Source organism: Eulemur rufifrons, chromosome 6 (assembly GCF_041146395.1).
Source record: "Eulemur rufifrons isolate Redbay chromosome 6, OSU_ERuf_1, whole genome shotgun sequence".
NCBI lineage: Eukaryota > Metazoa > Chordata > Mammalia > Primates > Lemuridae > Eulemur > Eulemur rufifrons.
Window position 1 is genome coordinate 55,278,996 of NC_090988.1, and position 19,719 is coordinate 55,298,714.

The 19,719-nt window shown below is 35.8% G+C and overlaps 1 protein-coding gene and 3 pseudogenes across 2 annotated transcripts in view; 2 read left to right on the forward strand and 2 right to left on the reverse strand.

Annotated features, from left to right (window-relative positions):
* RRM1 (ribonucleotide reductase catalytic subunit M1) overlaps positions 1–19,719 on the forward strand; it is a 42,209-nt gene that overhangs the window by 14,485 nt on the left and 8,005 nt on the right. Inside the window, exons 5-14 of one of the 2 annotated variants that reach the window (XM_069469307.1) lie at positions 966–1,025; positions 1,848–1,887; positions 2,365–2,527; positions 9,207–9,348; positions 11,936–12,019; positions 13,111–13,272; positions 13,697–13,776; positions 14,448–14,649; positions 18,076–18,225; positions 18,441–18,662. In XM_069469307.1, coding sequence (XP_069325408.1) covers positions 966–1,025; positions 1,848–1,887; positions 2,365–2,527; positions 9,207–9,348; positions 11,936–12,019; positions 13,111–13,272; positions 13,697–13,776; positions 14,448–14,649; positions 18,076–18,225; positions 18,441–18,662 — 1,305 coding nt within the window. Of the gene's footprint in view, positions 1–965; positions 1,026–1,845; positions 1,888–2,364; positions 2,528–9,206; positions 9,349–11,935; positions 12,020–13,110; positions 13,273–13,696; positions 13,777–14,447; positions 14,650–18,075; positions 18,226–18,440; positions 18,663–19,719 lie in introns of both variants that reach the window. The other variant, XM_069469309.1, reaches the window with a different exon arrangement.
* LOC138384041 (chromobox protein homolog 3 pseudogene) lies at positions 3,599–4,186 on the forward strand (annotated as a pseudogene).
* LOC138383614 (26S proteasome regulatory subunit 10B pseudogene) lies at positions 10,627–11,737 on the reverse strand (annotated as a pseudogene).
* Positions 17,520–17,629, reverse strand: LOC138385636 (small nucleolar RNA U13; annotated as a pseudogene).

Here is a 19,719-nt window from a genome sequence, read left to right on the forward strand (position 1 = left end):
CCTATCCCAAATGATTATTTGGATCTAATTGCTTTTGTTTTCCTCTAAATGGCTTTATAGTCTATAAAAACTCTGTAACAATGACCAGTTGTGCTATAAAATCTTACTGTGACAGCTGGGTGCAGTGGTTCACACCTGTAATCCCAGTGCTTTGGGAGGCCAAGGCAGGAGAATCACTCGAGGCAAAGAGTTCAAGACCAGCCTGGGCCACATAGTGAGACCCCATCTCTACAAAACATAAAATTGGCTAGGCATGGTGGTATGCTTCTGTAGTCCCAGCTACTCAGGAGACTGAGTCAGGAGCATCTCTTGAGTCCAGGAATTTGAGGCTGCAGTGAGCTATGATCAGACCACTGTACTCCAGCCTGGGTGACAGTGAGACCCTGTCTCTTAAAAAAAAGAAATCATCTTACTATCACAATAGTAGTTTGTTTAAAGCCTGGTAAAGAACCATAGATTTTTGAAGAGTTTTAGAATTAATACAATCCTACGTTCTGTCATTATTTATCATATATATTGTTATGTGCAGTTTAAAGTTGGCTAATTTTTAAAATAAAAATATGTATTAGTAAATATGTGGTACTAGTACTTTTTGATTAACAGCCTGAAAACATGTTCAATGATGATAATATAGTCCAATTTATGCTCGTGTTCTTTCTCTTTTAAAAGATGCACTATAAACATAATAGGAAAAGCTTGGAAAATCACATTTAATCACACAACTTATATTTATGTATTGTCTTCTAGTCTTTAAGTATGCAAATTTAAAACCTAATTAGGATACTTTGTTTATATACTGATTTTTTTTTCAATGTTATATGGATTTCTATAGTAATTAATACTTTAGTGTTATCTCTTTTGCATCCTATGTCAGTTTTAGTTCTGGAGTCAGGGCTGAAAGATATCAGATTTTGTGAAAATAAGTCTAATTATTTTAATTATGGGTTCTTTTTCACTCCCATCAGCGCCTGAATTCTGCAATTATCTATGACCGAGATTTCTCTTATAATTACTTTGGCTTTAAGGTAAATAATGGGTTTCATATAAGTGGGAATTCCTACTTAAATCAGGAAATACAGGATTTTGTTTGTGTTTTGGGGTAATGGTTATAAAGGCAGTACATTGTTTGGAGTTGGGATGGACTTGGGAATTAATGGAGTTGAGGTGGTGGTCGTGATTTGAATTAAGGCAAAGATAGCTTATCCATTTGCAATTTTGAATTTTCCAAAATGTTACTTCTGGATTGAGGAGTTATATAGGTAAATTGCCAGAATTATTCCATATTATTCCACTGTTTATGCAACATTTATTGAATGCTTGCTGTGTGCCATGTACTTTTCTAAGTATTTTCGTGCTGATAGACAGTATGGTGTAGTGACTGAGAATGTACATGTTGGGTTCAAATCTCTGCTTTATTTCTTATTAGCAAGTTATTTAATCTCTTTGTGCTTCAGTTTCATCATCTAGAATGGGGATAATGTAAAATTTTAACAACAAATTCTATTTAGGATTAAATGAGTGTATGTATTGTTCAGATCCGTGCCTGGCCTGATAAGGCACTTTAGGAGTATTAGCCATTGTGGTAATGATGATAATGAATACCACAACTTATGCTATCAATATGTATAGAGCTGACTTTTTTCAGAAAATTTCATGCAGTCTTTGCCAAAACAAAACAGCCAAGGAATGTTCCAAACTAAAGCTAGATAGAGTAATATGCTCTTGTTTTCATTTAAAATTTTATAAAAACTGAAAAGATTTAAACAGATTGCCTTATTGTGAGTGATACTGTGTCTTTAAAAACTGTGCTCTGAAAATTTTTTGGGTTTTTTTTTGTCTTTTACTAGACGCTAGAGCGGTCCTATTTATTGAAGATCAATGGAAAAGGTAAGAAATGAACATGTTTGTGTGTTATACTTTATATTCATTATATTGAATATAAAGCTTTGAGGTATTAGCTTTAATATTTGTTTCTTTCTTGCCATCTTTCTTTCCTTCTCTCTTCTCTTCTCTTCTCTTCTCTTCTTTCTTTTCTTTCTTCTTTTTTAAGTTTTTGAGATGGGGTTGTCACTATATTGCCCAGGTTGGTCTCAAACTCCTGGGCTCAACTGATCCTCCTGCCTCAGCTTCACAAGTAGCTGGGCATATAGGTGTGTGCCACCATTCCTGGCTGCCTGAATATTTCTATTTAGACTCTAAATAACATTTTGAACTTTAGGCTTAGTTTGTGAATAATTGTCCTGCTTATTGATAATGAAGTTTTTCTAATTTTCTTTTGGTGTTCCTTTTTTTGATTCAACTATGTGTCTCAGACTAGTTTTTCTGATATGTTCCATCACATGAAAATTCCTCCTTTATTTATAGTGGCTGAAAGACCACAGCATATGTTGATGAGGGTATCTGTAGGGATTCATGAAGAAGACATTGATGCTGCAATTGAAACATATAACCTTCTTTCTGAGAGGTGGTTTACTCATGCTTCTCCCACTCTCTTCAATGCTGGTACCAACCGCCCACAACTTTCTAGGTATGTGTCATCTGTAGTTGTTTTAATATCCTGAAATGATTTTGAGTGGGGAAATAAACCTTGACCTCAAGAAATTGGGCTGTTCATCACATAAAAAATAATTTAAGAAACATTTAATCACTGCTTGCTCTGATTAAATGAGATTTGCATTCTGGAAAGATCTCTGGCTGCAGTGTGAATGAATTGGAGAGAGAGCAAATGGTTATAATGAAATGTTCTAAAATTGATTGTGACGATAGTTACACTATGAGCATACTAAAAGCCATTGAATAGTACACTTTAAATGGGGAATTGTATTTGTGAATTATATCTCAATAAGGCTGTTTTTTTAAAAAAGTAAATGCCAAAAACTAGTTAGAAGACTCTTACAGTGGTTTATACAAGAGATTGTGGTAGTTTGGGTTAAGGAGTTGAAAGTAGAGATTGAGAGAAGTAGACAGATTCAAGAGGTATTTAGGAGGTAAAATTAACAGAATTTGGTAATATTTTGAATATGGGTCAAGGATGGTTCCTACATTAATGAATGTAATCATAGGATTAATGGTGGTGCCATTTGCTGAGAACGGGAACACTGTGACAGAGTCTGTAATATGTAAAGGAAAAAAACCATCATTAATTAGCAAGTTGGTTTATTCCAGGAATTCAAGGATATGCTAACATCAAAATGGAATTCATTACATTAATATTGTGTACAATTTAACCCTCTTTCATAAGAAAAAGCTTTAGCAAAATAGATATAGAAAACAACTTCCTTATCTGGTAAAAGATATCTACTAAAAACTTAGACGTAGCACCTCTTTTTGTCAGCATGGTAGTAGAGGCCTGAGTGACCATTGTAAGATAAAAAAAAAAGATAAGATTGGAAATGAGGGAACCAAACCATAATGATTCACAGAAATGATTTTTACATAGAATTAAAAAGAGTTTGTAGAAAAATATCTGGATATAAGTTCAATATACATTAATCAATTGAGTTTCTATACTTTAGCTGTTAGAAAATTAAGTTTTAAAATATAGCCACGTGTAGACGCCATAGACCCGCAACCCAGAGCAGTTCAGAGGCAGTGAATAATAGCTCTTCATGTCTGCAATAAAAAGTGGCCTCCAATAAGACTACATTGCAAAAAATGGGAAAGAAACAGAATGGGAAGAGTAAAAAAGGTTGAAGAGGCAGAGCCTAAAGAATTTGTGGTGGAAAAAGTACTGAAGTGACATGTAGTAAATGGGAAAGTGGAGTATTTCCTGAAGTGGAAGGGATTTACAGATGCTGACAATACTTGGGAACCTGAAGAACATTTAGATTGTCCAGAGTTAATCGAAACATCTCTTAATTCTCAAAAAGCTGGCAAAGAAAAAGATGGCACAAAAAGAAAATCTTTATCTGACAGTGAATCTGATGATAGCAAATCAAAGAAGAGAAGAGATGCTGCTGACAAACCAAGAGGCTTTGCTGGAGGTCTCGATCCTGAAAGAATACTTGGTGCCACAGACAGCAGTGGAGAGTTAATGTTTCTTGTGACACGGAAAGATTCAGATGAGGCAGACTTGGTGCTGGCAAAAAAGGCAAATATGAAGTGTCCTCAAATTGGAATTGCTTTTTATGAAGAGAGACTAACTTGGCATTCTCGTTCAGAAGATGAAGCTCAATAATTGTTTGCATTGCTTTTTATATATATGTATAAGCTCTGGGTCTTGGTTTTTTATTTACTAGTGTGAAGAAATAACTACATTCTAATAAATCAAGTTTGATAGTTTGTTTTGAAAGTAGTATTGAGAGAGTTGTTGGAGGGGTTGTTTGCATCAATAGCACTGGTTACTTTGAACAAATAAATAAAAGCTTTCTGTGGTTGCTTCCTTTATCAGAAAAGAACATTTGATATCATGATGTTATTTCCTCTGCACTAGAGAACAGCTTTTCTAAATGTTAGAGGAAATTTCCGTAGCCATTATTCAATCAGAACTTGTGTTTAAACTCATGCCTAAGGACCATTCTGAGTTTTTCAGATTTGTTTTTGTGTGTGTATAAGTAAAATGCATATGTAAAGGATTTTCTTTGTTTTTAAACATTCACCAAAACAAAAGTCACGGGTAAGCCCATGTGTCTGCGATACCATCATTCTGAGCAACCTAAGAATTGAAAATTTTCCTGAAGCCGTAACATTTCAAACTAAATAGTTGATTCTTTATTAATTGGACAATTTAAATAGATAATTTAAAAGCAGCCATATCAGAATCCATATCTACATGTATAGTCATATAAATGCAACATTGTGTTTGCAAAATTCCTAAAAGGAAAAGCTTTATCACTACCAACAACCTCCTCACCCAGATGAGGAAACTAGACAAATCCTGTTGTGTTCTAACTCAGTAAAGAAACAAGACATAGTTAAGTGGACATTAAAGATTGCCCTAGTGAGCCATTCCTTTACAAAAAGTTGAAATCTCTATGGTGTATTGACTAAAAGGTCATGGTTAATGGCTATCTGAGGCTTGGCTCATGAAAATCTAATCAGATGGTTAGAGATGTTGGCAGTTTCCGACTGCTGCCATAAATGGGTGAACAAACTTTTTGTAATCTAAACTATTAACCTGTGTGTTTTTTCCTTACCCCACCTCATTCCTTACACGTAGGCTCAATCTTTTTAGTATTTGGGTTACTGGTTCAGCAGAAGCCAGGAAAAACAACTTTGTAGTAATCAGATTATTATCCAGCTGTATCTTGTTTGCCTTATTGTAAATTCTGGTGAATAGCGGTCAATAAATAGTTTAATATTCCTTTTAAAAATATATATATAGCCATGTGTCACTTAACCATGTGGTTATGTTCTGAGAAATGCATCATAAGGTGATTTCCTCATGTGAACATCATAGAGTATACTTACACAAACCTAGATGGTATAGCCTACTCCACACCTAGACTATATGGTGTAACCTATTGCTCTTAGATCACAAACCTGTACAGCATGTTACTATAGTGAATACTGTAGGCAGTTATAACACAGTGGTAAGTGTCTGTGCATGTAAAATACGGTATAAAAGATAAAAGATGCTATACCCGTATTGGTCACTTGCCCTGAATGGACCTTGCAGGACTAGAAGTTGCTCTGGTTGAGTCAGTGAGTGGGGAGTGAATGTGAATGCCTAGGACATTACTGTACACTAGTGTAGACTTTATAAACAGTGGACACTTAGGCTACACTAGATTTCTAAAAAAATCCTTTTCTTTCTTCAATAATAAATTAACCTTAGCTTACTGGATGACCACCACTATGTATGCAGTCTGCTGTTGACTGAAGGATCATTATAATACTAGAAGATACCCAAGAATAAATCTAATAAAAGATGTGTAAGACCTACAAGGAGAAAATTCTACATGATTGAAGGATATTAAAAAATAAATGGAGAGTGATTTTGGTCATAAGTAGATTCAATATTATAAAGGTGTCAGTTTTTCCCAAGTTAACCTATAGATTCAGTGTAATTCCAGTCAAAATCTCAATATGCTGAATCTAAAATTTATGTGAAAGAGCAAAAGACTAAGAATATTCCAGTCGACTGCCCAAAGATATCAGCTCCAAATTTCTGGAACCTGTCAATGGTACCTTATAAGGAAAATGGTCTTTGCAGGTATGATTCAGAAGGATCTGCAAGCTAGTACAGCCCCTGTGGAAAGCAATATGGAGATGCCTTAAACAGATACAAGTAGACCTACCATTTGATCCAGCAATCCCATTATTGGGCATCTACCCAAAAGAACAAAAGACAGTCTATAAAAAGACATCTGCACCCGAATGTTTATAGCAGCACAATTCACAATTGCAAAGATGTGGAAACAACCCAAATGCCCATCAATACAGGAGTGGATTAGTAAAATGTGGTATATGTATACCATGGAGTATTACTCAGCTATAAGAAATAATGGTGATATAGAATCTCTTATGTTCTCCTGGATAGAGTTGGAACCCATTCTACTAAGTGAAGTATCCCAAGAATGGAAAAATAAGCACCACATGTACTCACCAGCAAATTGGTTTCCCTGATCATCACCTAAGTGCACATTCGGGAAAAACACCAATTGGGTGTAAGGCAGATGGGGGGGAGATGGGTGTATACCTACATAATGAGTGCGATACGCACTGTCTGGGGAATGGGCACGCTTGAAGCTCTGATTCATGGTGGGGGGGGGGGCATGGGCAATATACGTAACCTAAACTTTTGTACCCCCATAATATGCTGAAATAAAAAAAAAAAAAGAAGGATCTTGACATGGGGAGATTATCCTGAATTATCTGGGTAGGCCCTTTAATCCCGATTAAAAGGATTCTTATAAGAGAGGGGCTGCGGGAGATATGAAACATACTAAAGAGGAGAAGGTGGTGTGAAGATGGAGTCAGAAATTGGAGTGATAGGGCCACGAAGGAAAGCCATCAGCCACCAAAGGCTGGACAAGACAAGGAATGATTCTCCCCTAGAGCCTCTGGAGGGTGCACTCTTGATTTTGGCTCCATGACACTGATGTTGAACTTCTGACCTCCAGAACTGTGACCAAACAAATTTCTGTTTTAACTCACCAAGTTAGTGGTTATTTGTTAAGGCAGCCACAGGAAACGAATGCAAATAGCAAGACAGTTTTGAAGAAAAAGCCCTACCAGACTTCAAGACTACTATAAAGCTGTGATAATCAAGGCAGTGTGGATATTTACACTGCAATAGACAAAAACTACTGAAGTATAACAGAGAGCCCAGAAACAGACTCAAGTTTATATGGGAACTTGATGAATAACTGAGGTGACATTGCATTTCATTCATATGATGCTAGAAAAATTGGTTATCCTTATGGGAAAAAAGATAATTAGATTTCTTTGCTTCATGCCACATACAGAAATAAATTCAAGAAAAAATTTAAATATGAAAGCAAAATCTTTTAGAAGGGCATGTATAGCATATGTAGATATTTGTTTATTTTCTTCCCAACTTTTTTATCATAAATTCCAAACAGAGAGAAAAATTTAAAGAAAAAGACAATAACACTCATACATCCATAGTTTCCTAGATAAAAATTTACTAACATTTTACCATATATATGAAATGCAAAAATATATGTATACTTTTTTATCTTTAAAATTAAAAAAATTGGGGGCTAAGTCATTTGAGAGTAAATTTCAGACATTATGACTCTTAATATTTCAATTTACATCTTGATAGGAGACTATATATATGCCATCAACAGTGAAGGATTTCTTAGCATATAAAAAGCAAAACACCATAAAGTAAAAAATTCAAAAAATCGGCTACATTAAAATTAAAAACTTCCGTGAACTAAAAATGAAGTGAAAAAACAAGTTTCAGGCTGAGAGAAGATATTTGCAACATGTTAACTATTAAGGGATTATGAGAAAAAGACAAAAAAAACAAATTAGAAACATGGACAAAAGTTAATAATGCATGGAAGAAGAAATTTGATTGGCTAATAAACATCTGAGATGTTAATAAACTTTGCTAATTAATAAAATGAAAATTATATTTCATATCTATCAGATTGATAAAAATGAAAAGGCTGATAATACTGAGTTTTAGCAAGAATGTGGAAGGAACATAGGGAAATCTGATACATTACTAGATAGAGTATATTTTTGTCCATCCACTTTGGGGAAACTTTAATAAAATGGAACATGTGCATATCTTTCAATAGGTTTATACCCTATGGAAATCTTTAGATATGAGCGCAAAGTGATGTGTTCAAGAATTTTCATAGCAGCATTGTTTAGGATAGCAGACAAATTGGAAATAATCTAAATGTTCATCAATAGACACATGGGCAAATATATTGGTATATTCATACAATAAAATATCTTACAGCAATGAAGATTAAGTCTACATGTGTTAGTAGGAAGGAATTTCTGTAATACTATATTGATTTAAAAGCAAGTTACAAAAGGATAAATAAATACACAACCAGAAAAATTAAAGTGTAGAACATATAAAAATATTAAAGTAGAAATGTGTGAAAATGCTAGGGTACTGAAATTAGTCAATTACAAATTATACTATATTTGTAGTGTCTAATTTTTTTGAGGTAGTTGGCAAGTACAAAATATTTGTTATATTCTCTATATCTTTCTGAATGTCTGAATATTTAACAGAAAAAGTGAGTGGATAGAATCCATTTGAGTGATTGAATATTCAAGGCAGCGAAGGAATTATTGGTCAAGTAAGGCTCCTGAGGTGGAGAGCAGGATGAGCTATAATTTTGGTAGACATATCAAAGAAATGGTGATCATGAGATGGATGTTTCTTTTTTCATAAATGTTTTATTTTTCTTGGCTTACTAACAAGTTGAAAAGCCTGTAATGTATGTTTATGAATTTGTATAAGAAAATGTAATAATGGCACAGTTGTAGTTGGGTAAAAATGATTATAAACTAATATTTTAGACTTATGACTGAACTAGGCTTAATATCTAGGGTAGGCAGTGAGATGATTTTAAAATAATATATGTTGATACGTTTTATTGTGTCATGTCCAGTAGAGGTTTTTTATTTTTCCTTCTAAAAACTCTTAAGAATTTTGTAAACTTCAGTTCTTTTATTGGCCTAATTTACTGTCTTTGGATTATATAATCATTTTTGTGACTCCGCTTCATTTCCTTTTCTGAGTTGAGCCCTTTTTCTCCTCATAGCTGTTTCCTTCTGAGTATGAAAGATGACAGCATTGAAGGCATTTATGATACTCTAAAGCAATGTGCATTGATTTCTAAGTCTGCTGGGGGAATTGGTGTTGCTGTGAGTTGTATTCGGGCTACTGGCAGTTACATTGCTGGGGTAAGTTTCTGTCGTTTGATGTTTAAAAGGGGGATTTAAGTTCAAAGCAACCAGGCTTATGATTGAGAGGGCTTATGCTAGTGTTTGGGAGACCTGGATTTCTGTTAATTACTGGTTGGCTATGTGACTTGGAGTGAGTCATTTCACTTCTGGTGTCATTGTCATCTGTCTTATTAGAGATTTAGATTTGACTACATAATCTCTAGAATCCTTTTTAGCTCAGATTTTAGAATTCTGATTTATTTTATCAATAATAATGGCTATCATTTATTGATTGCCTACTATGTCCTAAGCCTGTTGTAAATGTTGTGAATTACTCATTTAAACTTTACTACAACACTATGAAATAGCTACCATTACAGACACATGCTAGGAATTGTTTTCCTTATAATAACCTCCTTAGTATGGGCACTGTTGTCTTCATTTTGCAAGTAGGACACTGAGGCTTAGAAAGTTAAATTACTTTCTGAGATAAGTCACTTAATGTGTGGTAGATTCAGGATTAAAGCTTTAGACATTGGTACTTTATGATGTAAATGCCAGCCCTTTGCTATTATAGTTCACTGTTCATTGGGAGTCAAGATAATAGTTTTGGGTAAGACCTGGATTTAAATCTTACTTCCACTATTTACTAGTGGCCTAGAGCAAGTTATTTGTATCTCTGAGTTTATTTCCTCGTCTGTAATGGGGAGAAAATATCTAATCCTGTAGAATAAAGTTCCAGAAGGAAACTCTTCCATTATGTGGTGTTTTGGAGGTGCTGTGATACATACAGAACTTTTACACAATAGTAGAGTGAACCAGTGCTCACTTTTCTTTCTAGACTGTTTAGAGGCTTGCCTTGGGGTTAAAAGGATTATTTAAAGAATTTGATGAGTTATCTGCTAGTTGTAGTGGTCTCTATTTTATTATCCTCATTCTAGGATCCATTTATTGCTAAGAATCTCCATATACTTTATTTATTGTCCTGATATATCCATTGCATGTGAATCTTATTATAAGTTGCCTTCAATTCTTTTGGGAAAAAGACATTGTAGTGGTATTTTTACTCTTTTCAAAGTGCATCTTTATATAATGACCTTTAGAAGGTGTACAGTTTAAATTTAGTTACCCTGATTTTGGGTTCTTTTGGCTTGTGATTGTTGTATCTCATAGTAAATTAGAGGTACCATGAAGTAACTTAGCACATAATTGTAATTTATTCAACATTTTGTCTTTACCTTCATTTTTATATTAAGCCAATGTCTGTCATGCAGCCATCAAAAACCTTACAGTAAATTACACAGGATTGTAGTCCAATGTAGACTCTAGCTTCCTAGAATCAGCCACTTCTCTGACTGCTTTCATGAAGTCTTCCTGTACTACAAAATCATGATCAGCATGAATTGCAAACATATCTGCTTCAGTACAAACATTTCTCAGATCTGCTCCATTAAAGCCATCTGAAAGCTTCACAGTTGCTTCATAATCTATTTCACCATGCTTTGTAATAGGACCTGCATGGATTTTCAATATGTCTAATCTTGCTTGTTCATTTGGCAAATCAATATGTATTTTTCTATCTAATCTTCCTGGACACAGCAAACCAAGATCCAAGTCTGTTTGTAGCCATGGTCATTTTAACTATGCAGAGTATCAAATCCATCCATTTCATTCAGTAACTCTATTAAAGTTCTCTGAATGTCAGCTGAAGTACCTTCAGAAAACCGACTGAAATGCTAAAAATAGTGTCTGTTTTATCCAAAAAATGATGCATGGCTGAGGGTCCCTGGCATAATTAAACATTTCTCTGATCAAATGAGCACTTTCACCAATGTATTTGTCTACAATAGAACTAGATACAACTGTTGAGAAATTATAGTCCAGCTGGCTAGCAACAGCTTGTGCCAAGAGTATTTTTCTCGTACCTGGTGGTCCATATGATAAATAGCCTTTTGGAGGTATTAGCCCTACACGCTGGAATAATTCTGGGTTTGTAAGAGGTAATTCTATCACAATCTGTTTTTACAGTTCTCCAATCTCAGAATAAGACACATTCCCGGGGTCCTCATGAGACATGTTGTAAACCAGTGGATCCACCTCCCTTAGCAAATATCTCATGATACTGTAGTCATATCCAAAGCAGCTCTTGTTCCTGGCTTCAGCTTGCTTTTGTCAAGCCATCTCCCACAACCCACGACATGTCCTGGTCCATTTGTAGCTTTAACAGTGAGTTTTTCTTCAATTAATTGCTTAAGCACTTCATTCACAGTCTGCCCAACACTTTGTAGGGCCTTCAGATCATTTTCAGACTTTTCATACTGCTTGGTAAGTTCTTTTAATTATTCCCTTAACTCCTTAAGACGGCATTGATCTTTTGCTCCAGTAGCTTCTTGTAGTCCTGAAGCATCTCAACAACATTTTGTTGATTTTTATGTTGGGCATTACTTTTTCAAAGCCGAAGTAGAGATGGAAAGCAGGTAAAACTAGAATTAAGGCAACCTTTTTGATAAAAGATCGGGAGAGAGTAATTTGTTCACTGTTGGGCCATTTTATTCTCTTTTTTGCTGAACCCCCTCTCTCTCCTTTGTCTCGGTCTTTCTTTCAGACTAATGGCAATTCCAATGGCCTTGTACCGATGTTGAGAGTATATAACAACACAGCTCGATATGTGGATCAAGGTGGAAACAAGGTATGCTCTGTTACTTGAAAGTACTGGAAATTAGAACTCAAAATCTTTAGCCATATGTACTTATTATAAGATTATTCAATTCTGTATAGGTTCTAACTACTATACTTTAAAAAAATACTTCTGAAATAAATTTGAGAGGTATAATTTACTTATTCTAAAGTGCACCTTGCACATACTTTAAGTGTACAATTTGATGGGTTTTGACAATTGTATACACTTGTGTAATCACCACACCAATAAAGACATAGAACGTTTTCATTACCCCACAATGTTTCCTCATGTACCTTTGCATTTAGTCACTCCTGCCACTCCCACCCACACATACTTTATCTCTGGCTCTAGGCAACCACTGATATAGGCAGGTCTTTTACATGATAGGTTATTTGCAAAGAATTTCTCAAGTTGTGACTCACATTAATACCTAACCTTGAAATGGGGTTGTAATATGTGCTCTAGGCTGTTCTTTTGAAAAAACAAAACAAAGCAGAAAAAAAAAACAACCCCAAAACAGAACAACAAAATCCTCCCTAATTAATAAAAAGAATAGTAAAGTTGACAGAATTGGGTTATTTACCTAATATTATCAAGAGGATTATTTGTGAGTAGTCTGCCTGCCTCTTATGACTATATAGGTATACCAATCACCTGTTAGTTTGTGCATTTCTCTCTGGTAGTCTTTGGGGACCTTGATAAGACAGATCACCTTTTTGACCTTTACTAAAGTACAGCCTATAAGGTCAGAGTTAAAGTGACTTTCTTTGGGCTTTACATAATGTGTCATATGGTGTAAAGTGAGCTGGGCTATCATTGAAGAGAATGTTCCATCTGCAGTTCACTGTGTCGCTTGGGACAAGTTACTTAATCTGTCTTGTTACACATTTTTTGATATATCAGTTGCTCTTTTTTTACTTGTAGAATGTAAGAAAAATATTACTACTTTACATTTTTATAGTACTTTGATTTATATTATTTCATTTAATTCATTAATTATAGTCAAGATCAAAGGAGATATTATAAAAGTACTTCAGAAAACGTGAAGTTTCTTTGTTTCATTCTGATTCTGAAAAGAATGATGATTTATTTACCATTAGCGTCCTGGGGCATTTGCTATCTACCTGGAGCCTTGGCATTCAGACATCTTTGAGTTCCTTGATTTAAAGAAGAACACAGGAAAGGAAGAACAGCGTGCCAGGGATCTTTTCTTTGCTCTTTGGATTCCGGATCTCTTCATGAAACGAGTGGAGACTAATCAGGTGAGAGATAGATACCTGTTGGTAGTAGTGACTTGATTCAATGAGATTTGTTTTCTTCAGTCATGTTAAGTTATGCTTAGGAAGAGCCCATTTATGTGTGATGCCACAGAAGGCATTCTGAACCAGTTAATAAGAGATGCCATGCCTGTCTTCTTGCATTTCTGTTCTCTGAAGTAGATGCTATCTGACTTAAATGCTTAAAAGGACATGTACAAACAGGAAGAACTAGCTGTTTGGATCTGAACTTAAAATGATTTCTACAGGAAATTTCCAAGAGAGCTTATGGAAGCCACTTTATCTTTGCAATGTTTCTAACGAATTATGGTTGATTATTTGAAGTTTCTTTCTTCTGTTTTTTGGCACATAGTTGTTAGGATTTGATACTTGAAGTTTCTTACGAGTGGTACTGTCCTTCCCTTTGTAGGACTGGTCTTTAATGTGTCCTAATGAGTGTCCTGGTCTGGATGAGGTTTGGGGAGAGGAATTTGAGAAGTTATATGAAAGGTATGGGAAAAATATGAAAATAATAATGTTTTAATCCTGGTTTCTCTTATTTGGGGGATCCAAATACCAAAAATACTGAAGTTATTAGCCCATTTTTAGGAATCATTTAGAAGCATCTAGGAGACAAAGTGATTAATAATTTAATTTTGGTCAGGTTTGCTTCCTGCACCTTCAAAATTGGTTTCTGTTTTCTTCTTTCTTAAAATTTTGGGATATATAAATAAGTGCTTGGGTTTTTTAATTCTCATAAAAATTAATTTAAAGACTAGCAGGGTTATCATTTTGCTCTGTCATACAGTACTTTTGATAAAATAAGTTATGCTATATATTATATGTAGGAATCATGAGTGACTAGGACACACATGTCAATAGGTCATTAAAATTACCACAGTATTAAGAGATTTGACTACTTTAGTTTTGTTCCTTTTTATTACAAAAGATATTATTGATTTGGTGGGATTAGGATCATTTGAAGGTATCTAAGCCTGCCTGATTTTCCCCTCTGACTTTACCCAGAGTAAAATAAATATATTCCTTTTTTCTCTCTTAGCAAAACATGGTAAAAATTTAAGTTTTCATAACTTTATATTTTAATGTCTTTCTTCAAGTTGTCTATAGTAAAGATTTTCTTAAGGATTAAATATTAAAATAATCCTCATTTTGCCTTTCAGTTATGAGAAACAGGGTCGTGTCCGCAAAGTTGTAAAAGCTCAGCAGCTTTGGTATGCTATCATTGAGTCTCAGACAGAGACAGGAACTCCATACATGCTCTACAAAGATTCCTGTAATCGGAAGAGCAACCAGCAGAACCTGGGAACCATCAAATGCAGCAACCTGTGCACAGAAATAGTGGAATATACCAGCAAAGATGAGGTAGGTAGAAAAACTTCTGCCTAGAATACTGACAAAAAAATCAGGCAGCTATTATTTGCAAATCTCTTGCTTGATTTCACTTGAGATAGGTGAAGGAAATTTTCATAGTTTGTTCTTAGCAGATGAGTACTAAAATAGAATATAAAGGAAGAGGTGTGATGTGTGCCCATAAATATTTTTTAGTCTAAGCCACGTAGAAAAGACTGTCAGTTTTTTCTTATACACACATAATTGTAATAATATTTACTTGAGAAAAATAGCAATGTACAGTTATGGTGGTTAATGACGAACACAAACACGTGTTAGGATGCTTATGTAGTTTAAAGTATGTAAGCATGTAGAAAGTCCTTTCAGTGAACGGTCAGACAAAATTCTAATCTCAAATCTGTAAGGAGATTTCACAGAAGAGTCAAGGCTAGAAATGGGACATGGATTTGACTTTAAAAAGTTGAGAGAAAAGCTTTCCATTTGGGAAGAACAATCTGTATCATAGAGATAGGGCTAGATTTTGTGCATCGTGTCAAGTAAATTTGTTTTGATGGAGCAAATAGATTAAGGCCTGGTAGATGGAGAGATGGCTATGGCTAGGGGAAGGGAGATAGGAGGTAGAAGCTGACATGTCACAGAGGTAGGAAGCCCTTGTAGGTTTCTGACAGGAAAACAGCATCAAAATACTAGGCTGAAAAGGATGGTTCTTGCTTCTGGTTATAGAGTGTCTTGGTCTGAGAAGAGGTTAGAAGTTAGCATAAGGAAGTTATTGCAGTAGTTGGACGGTTATTGGTTGTAAACTATGGAAGTAAGGAGGAAGGAACAGATTGCCAATTCTAGGACCTAAAAAAAAAAAACACAACAAACAAACAAATGAAAAGTCAGGAAGTAAATTAAGCATACTGCCAAAGTTACAGTTTAATTCAAAATGTATTGGGCACCAGCTGTGTGTGAAACACTGTGCTGTGTGCCCTGGGAATGTAAATAAATATGGCTTAGTCACTGCCCTCAGGAAACTTCTAATTTTCTTGGGAAGAAATTGACATATATTCAAGTAACTATTAATGCAAGATAGATTATATTATAAAGACTAGAGTGACCATTTTAAAACAAAAATCAGATCATGTCATTTGTCTGCACAAAACTACTCTTTGGCTTGCCAACCCATGCAGAGTTCTTTTCTTTTAAGTGAGATGTAATTCACATACCATAATATTTACCCTTTTAAAGTATACAATTTAGTGATTTTTAGTGTATTAACAAGTCTGTACAGCCATGACCACTATCTAATTCTAGTACGTTTTCATCACTGTAGATCTGTGGTCCCCAATCCCCAGGCCACAGACTGGTACCGGTCTGTGGCCTGTTAGGAACTGGGCCGCACAGCAGGATGTGAGTGAAGGGCTTCATCATGAGGGAAGCTTCATCTGTATTTACAGCTGCTCCCCATCACTTGCATCACTGCCTGAGCTCCGCCTCCTGTCAGATCAGTTGTGGCACTGCATTCTCACAGGAGTGCAAACCCTACTGTAAGCTGCACGCAGGGGATCTAGGTTGCATGCTCCTTATGAGAATCTAATGCCTGATGATCTGAAGAGGGGCTGAGGTGGTGATGCTAGTGCTGGGGAGTGGCTGCAAATACAGATTATCATTAGCAGAGAGGTTGTATTATGGTGTTGTATAATTATTTCATTATATATTACAGCGTAATAATAATAGAAATAAAGTGCACAAAAAATGTAATGCACTTGAATCATCCAGAAACCATCCCCCCACCCCCGATACCCTCCGCCCCTAGTCCATGGAAAAATTGTCTTCCATGAAACCGGTCCCTGATACCCAAAAGGCTGGGGACTGCTGCTCTAGATGATGAAACCCTGTACCCGTTAGCAGTCACTCCCTATTCCTCTCTTCCCCTAGCCCTTGACAACCATTAATCTATTTTCTGTCTCTGGATTTGTGCACTTGTGTATGTTCCATATGAATGGAATCATACAACATGTGGCCTTTTGTGTTAGGCTTCTTTCACTTAGCGTGTTCTTAAGGCTTATCCCTATTATAGCATATGCCGGTACTTTCCATCTAGAGTTCTTACAATGCCCTATGTCCTAAGCAACTAGATCTCTCCACTTCATTTGCTTTTACTTTTCCCTTTGTTCACTATGCTACAACCTCACTGATTTCCTTGCCATTTCTCAAACATGTTAAGCATGTTCCTGCCTCAGGATTTTTGCTCTTTGTTTTACCTTGAATGTTAAACTGCTTCCCTCCCCACCCAGATAGCCACATGGCTTGCTTTGTAACCCCTTCAGTTCTTCGTTCATATTTCACATTCTCAGTGAGATCTTTCTTGACAATTCTATTTAGTTGTCTCTATCCTTTCCCGCAGCACTCTCAATCTTTTCCTCCTTAGTTTTCTCCCTAGCATTTATCTGACTAATGTGATCCAAGCTACATTTTTAAAATGGGTATTTGGCAACATGTGTAGAATGGAATAGATGTGAAGAGCATAAGGGAATCCAGTTAGGAAACTATTCAGTAGTACAAGTGAGAGAAGTTGAGACTGGATTGGGATACTCATAATCAAAATGGAAAAGAAGGTGTATTCATTCAACATTATTAAGTACTTACTGTATGCCAGATGTGGAAGGATAAATATGATCCCTACCTGAAGAAGCTTACTACTTAGAGTAATGTAGCAGGGGAACCGCCTTAAGAGCTTTTTCAAAATCCACAAATATAGATCCTCTGTTGCTAAGGGCTTGTCAGAATATCAATGAAGGTGAGGTAGATGTGTGTTTTGGAAGAACTTTTTGCAGTGATGGAAATGTTCTGTATCTGGTGGCTATTTTTCTTTTTTTTTTTTCATGTCAGACGGGTAATGTCAAATGGGTAATGCTGTTATGCTGACGTCATAACAAGGTTTGAGGGAGGCACATCTTACACATGAGCATGCAAACCCAATCATCACTCTTATGAGCTATAACAGGATCTCTGGTGGCTATTAAGCACTTGAAACATGACTAGTGCAACTTAGAAACTGATTTTTAAATTTTATTTAATTTTAAATAGGTACATGTAGGCAGTGGCTACTGTATTGGACAGTGCACATCTCCTGAATAATGAGATAGACATACATCAAAAATTAGTTATAGCAGAGCATGATAAATGTCTGGTAATAGAGCTATGTACCGTGGAACACAGGGTTCTCTACTTAACCTATTTCACTGATGCATGTTACAACTTACATATGTGATTAGGTGTTGAAGAAATAGGATTAGTGAGATTTAGAAATGAATTGATGAAGAAATAAAAGTTAAAGATAAAATTTAAAAATTTTAATATCTGAGACTGTTAGAAGCTTACATGGTAGTGTGATTGACGTTGGGGAAGAAATCAAAATTGTGTGATTCTTGACCCTTTTCCTTTGCATTGCAGGTTGCGGTCTGTAACCTGGCTTCCCTGGCCCTGAATATGTATGTCACATCAGAGCACACATATGACTTTAAGAAGTTGGCTGAAGTCACTAAAGTCATTGTCCGAAACTTGAATAAAATTATTGATATAAACTACTACCCTGTCCCAGAGGTATTAATAAATATTTCTCTGCTTTTTGGTAATTATTGAAATCTAAGATGGAGGGAGTTTGTCATGGTCTGCATGCCATCATTTAAATGGCTATCATTGGAATGGTATGAGAAAACTAACATAAAGAGGGTAAATGTGTGTCATTTGGTGCAGAATGTTGCTTTTTCCATTTAGTAATGTTTTCTCCTTTTCTTCTCTAAATCTGTTGCACAAAGGCATGCTTATCAAATAAATGCCATCGCCCCATTGGGATTGGGGTACAAGGTCTGGCAGATGCTTTTATCCTGATGAGATATCCTTTTGAGAGTCCAGAGGCCCAATTATTGAATAAGCAAATCTTTGAAACTATTTATTATGGAGCTCTGGAAGCCAGCTGCGACCTGGCCAAGGAGTGTGGCCCATATGAAACCTATGAGGGCTCTCCAGTAAGCAAAGGAGTAAGTATGTGGATTAAATTTCTTTTTACCTGTGAGTACCTATAGTTGGCTGAATGGTGGCTTCCCCACCAAAGAATATATCCACATCCTAATCCCTAAACCTGTAAATGTTATCTTATTTGGTTCAAAAAAGGGTCTTGGCATATGTAATTAAGAATCTTGAGATAAGATTTTCCTGGATTATCCAGGTGGGCCTTAAATCTAATGGCGATTGTCCTGCAAAAGACACAGAGAAGGGGAATCAACATGACCACAGAAGCAGAGATTGGACTGATACAACCACAAGCCTAGGAATGCTGACAGCCATTAGAAGCTCTAAGAGGCAAAGAATGGAATCTTGTCTACTGCCTTTGACGGGAGTGTGGCCCTCCCAACGTGTTTATTTTGGGCTGTAGAACTATGAGAGAATAAAATTTTATTATTGTAAGCTACTGAGTTTTTGGTAGTTTGTTACACCATCCACAGGAAACTTCAGTACCTTTGTCCTCTGCAGTACAAAGGATACTCAATTTTAATTTCTTATTTAGAACTAGTCATTGCTGCCTGTGTTAGTTTTCTATTGCTAAATTTAGTGGATTAAAACAATATATATTCATTATCTCATAGTTTCCACAGGTCAGGAGTCCAGGCTTGCCTTAGTGGGGCCTTCTTCTCTGAGTCTCATAGGCTGTGTTCAAGGTGTTAGTAGAGCCTGTGGTTTCATCTAAGGCACCGAGTCTTCTTCCAGGTTTACTGATTGTTGTCTGAATTTATTTCCATGTTGCTTTAGAACTCGTGGCATCTTCCTTCTTTAAGGCCAGTGGAAGAGGCATCTCATTTCAAAAAGGGCCCAGTGCAGCTCTCTCTTTTGAGGGCTTTCATCTGATAAGTCAGGTCCACCTAGCATAAGTTTCCCTTTTTTCAACTCAAAATCAACTAATTTGCATCTGCAGAAACCCTTTGCCTTTGCTATAATTGTGGGAGTGACATCCTTCATATTCCTAGGTCCTGTCCACACTCAAGTGGAGATTATAAATGCCCGTGCACCAGGGATTGGGAATGTAGGAAGCTGTCTTAG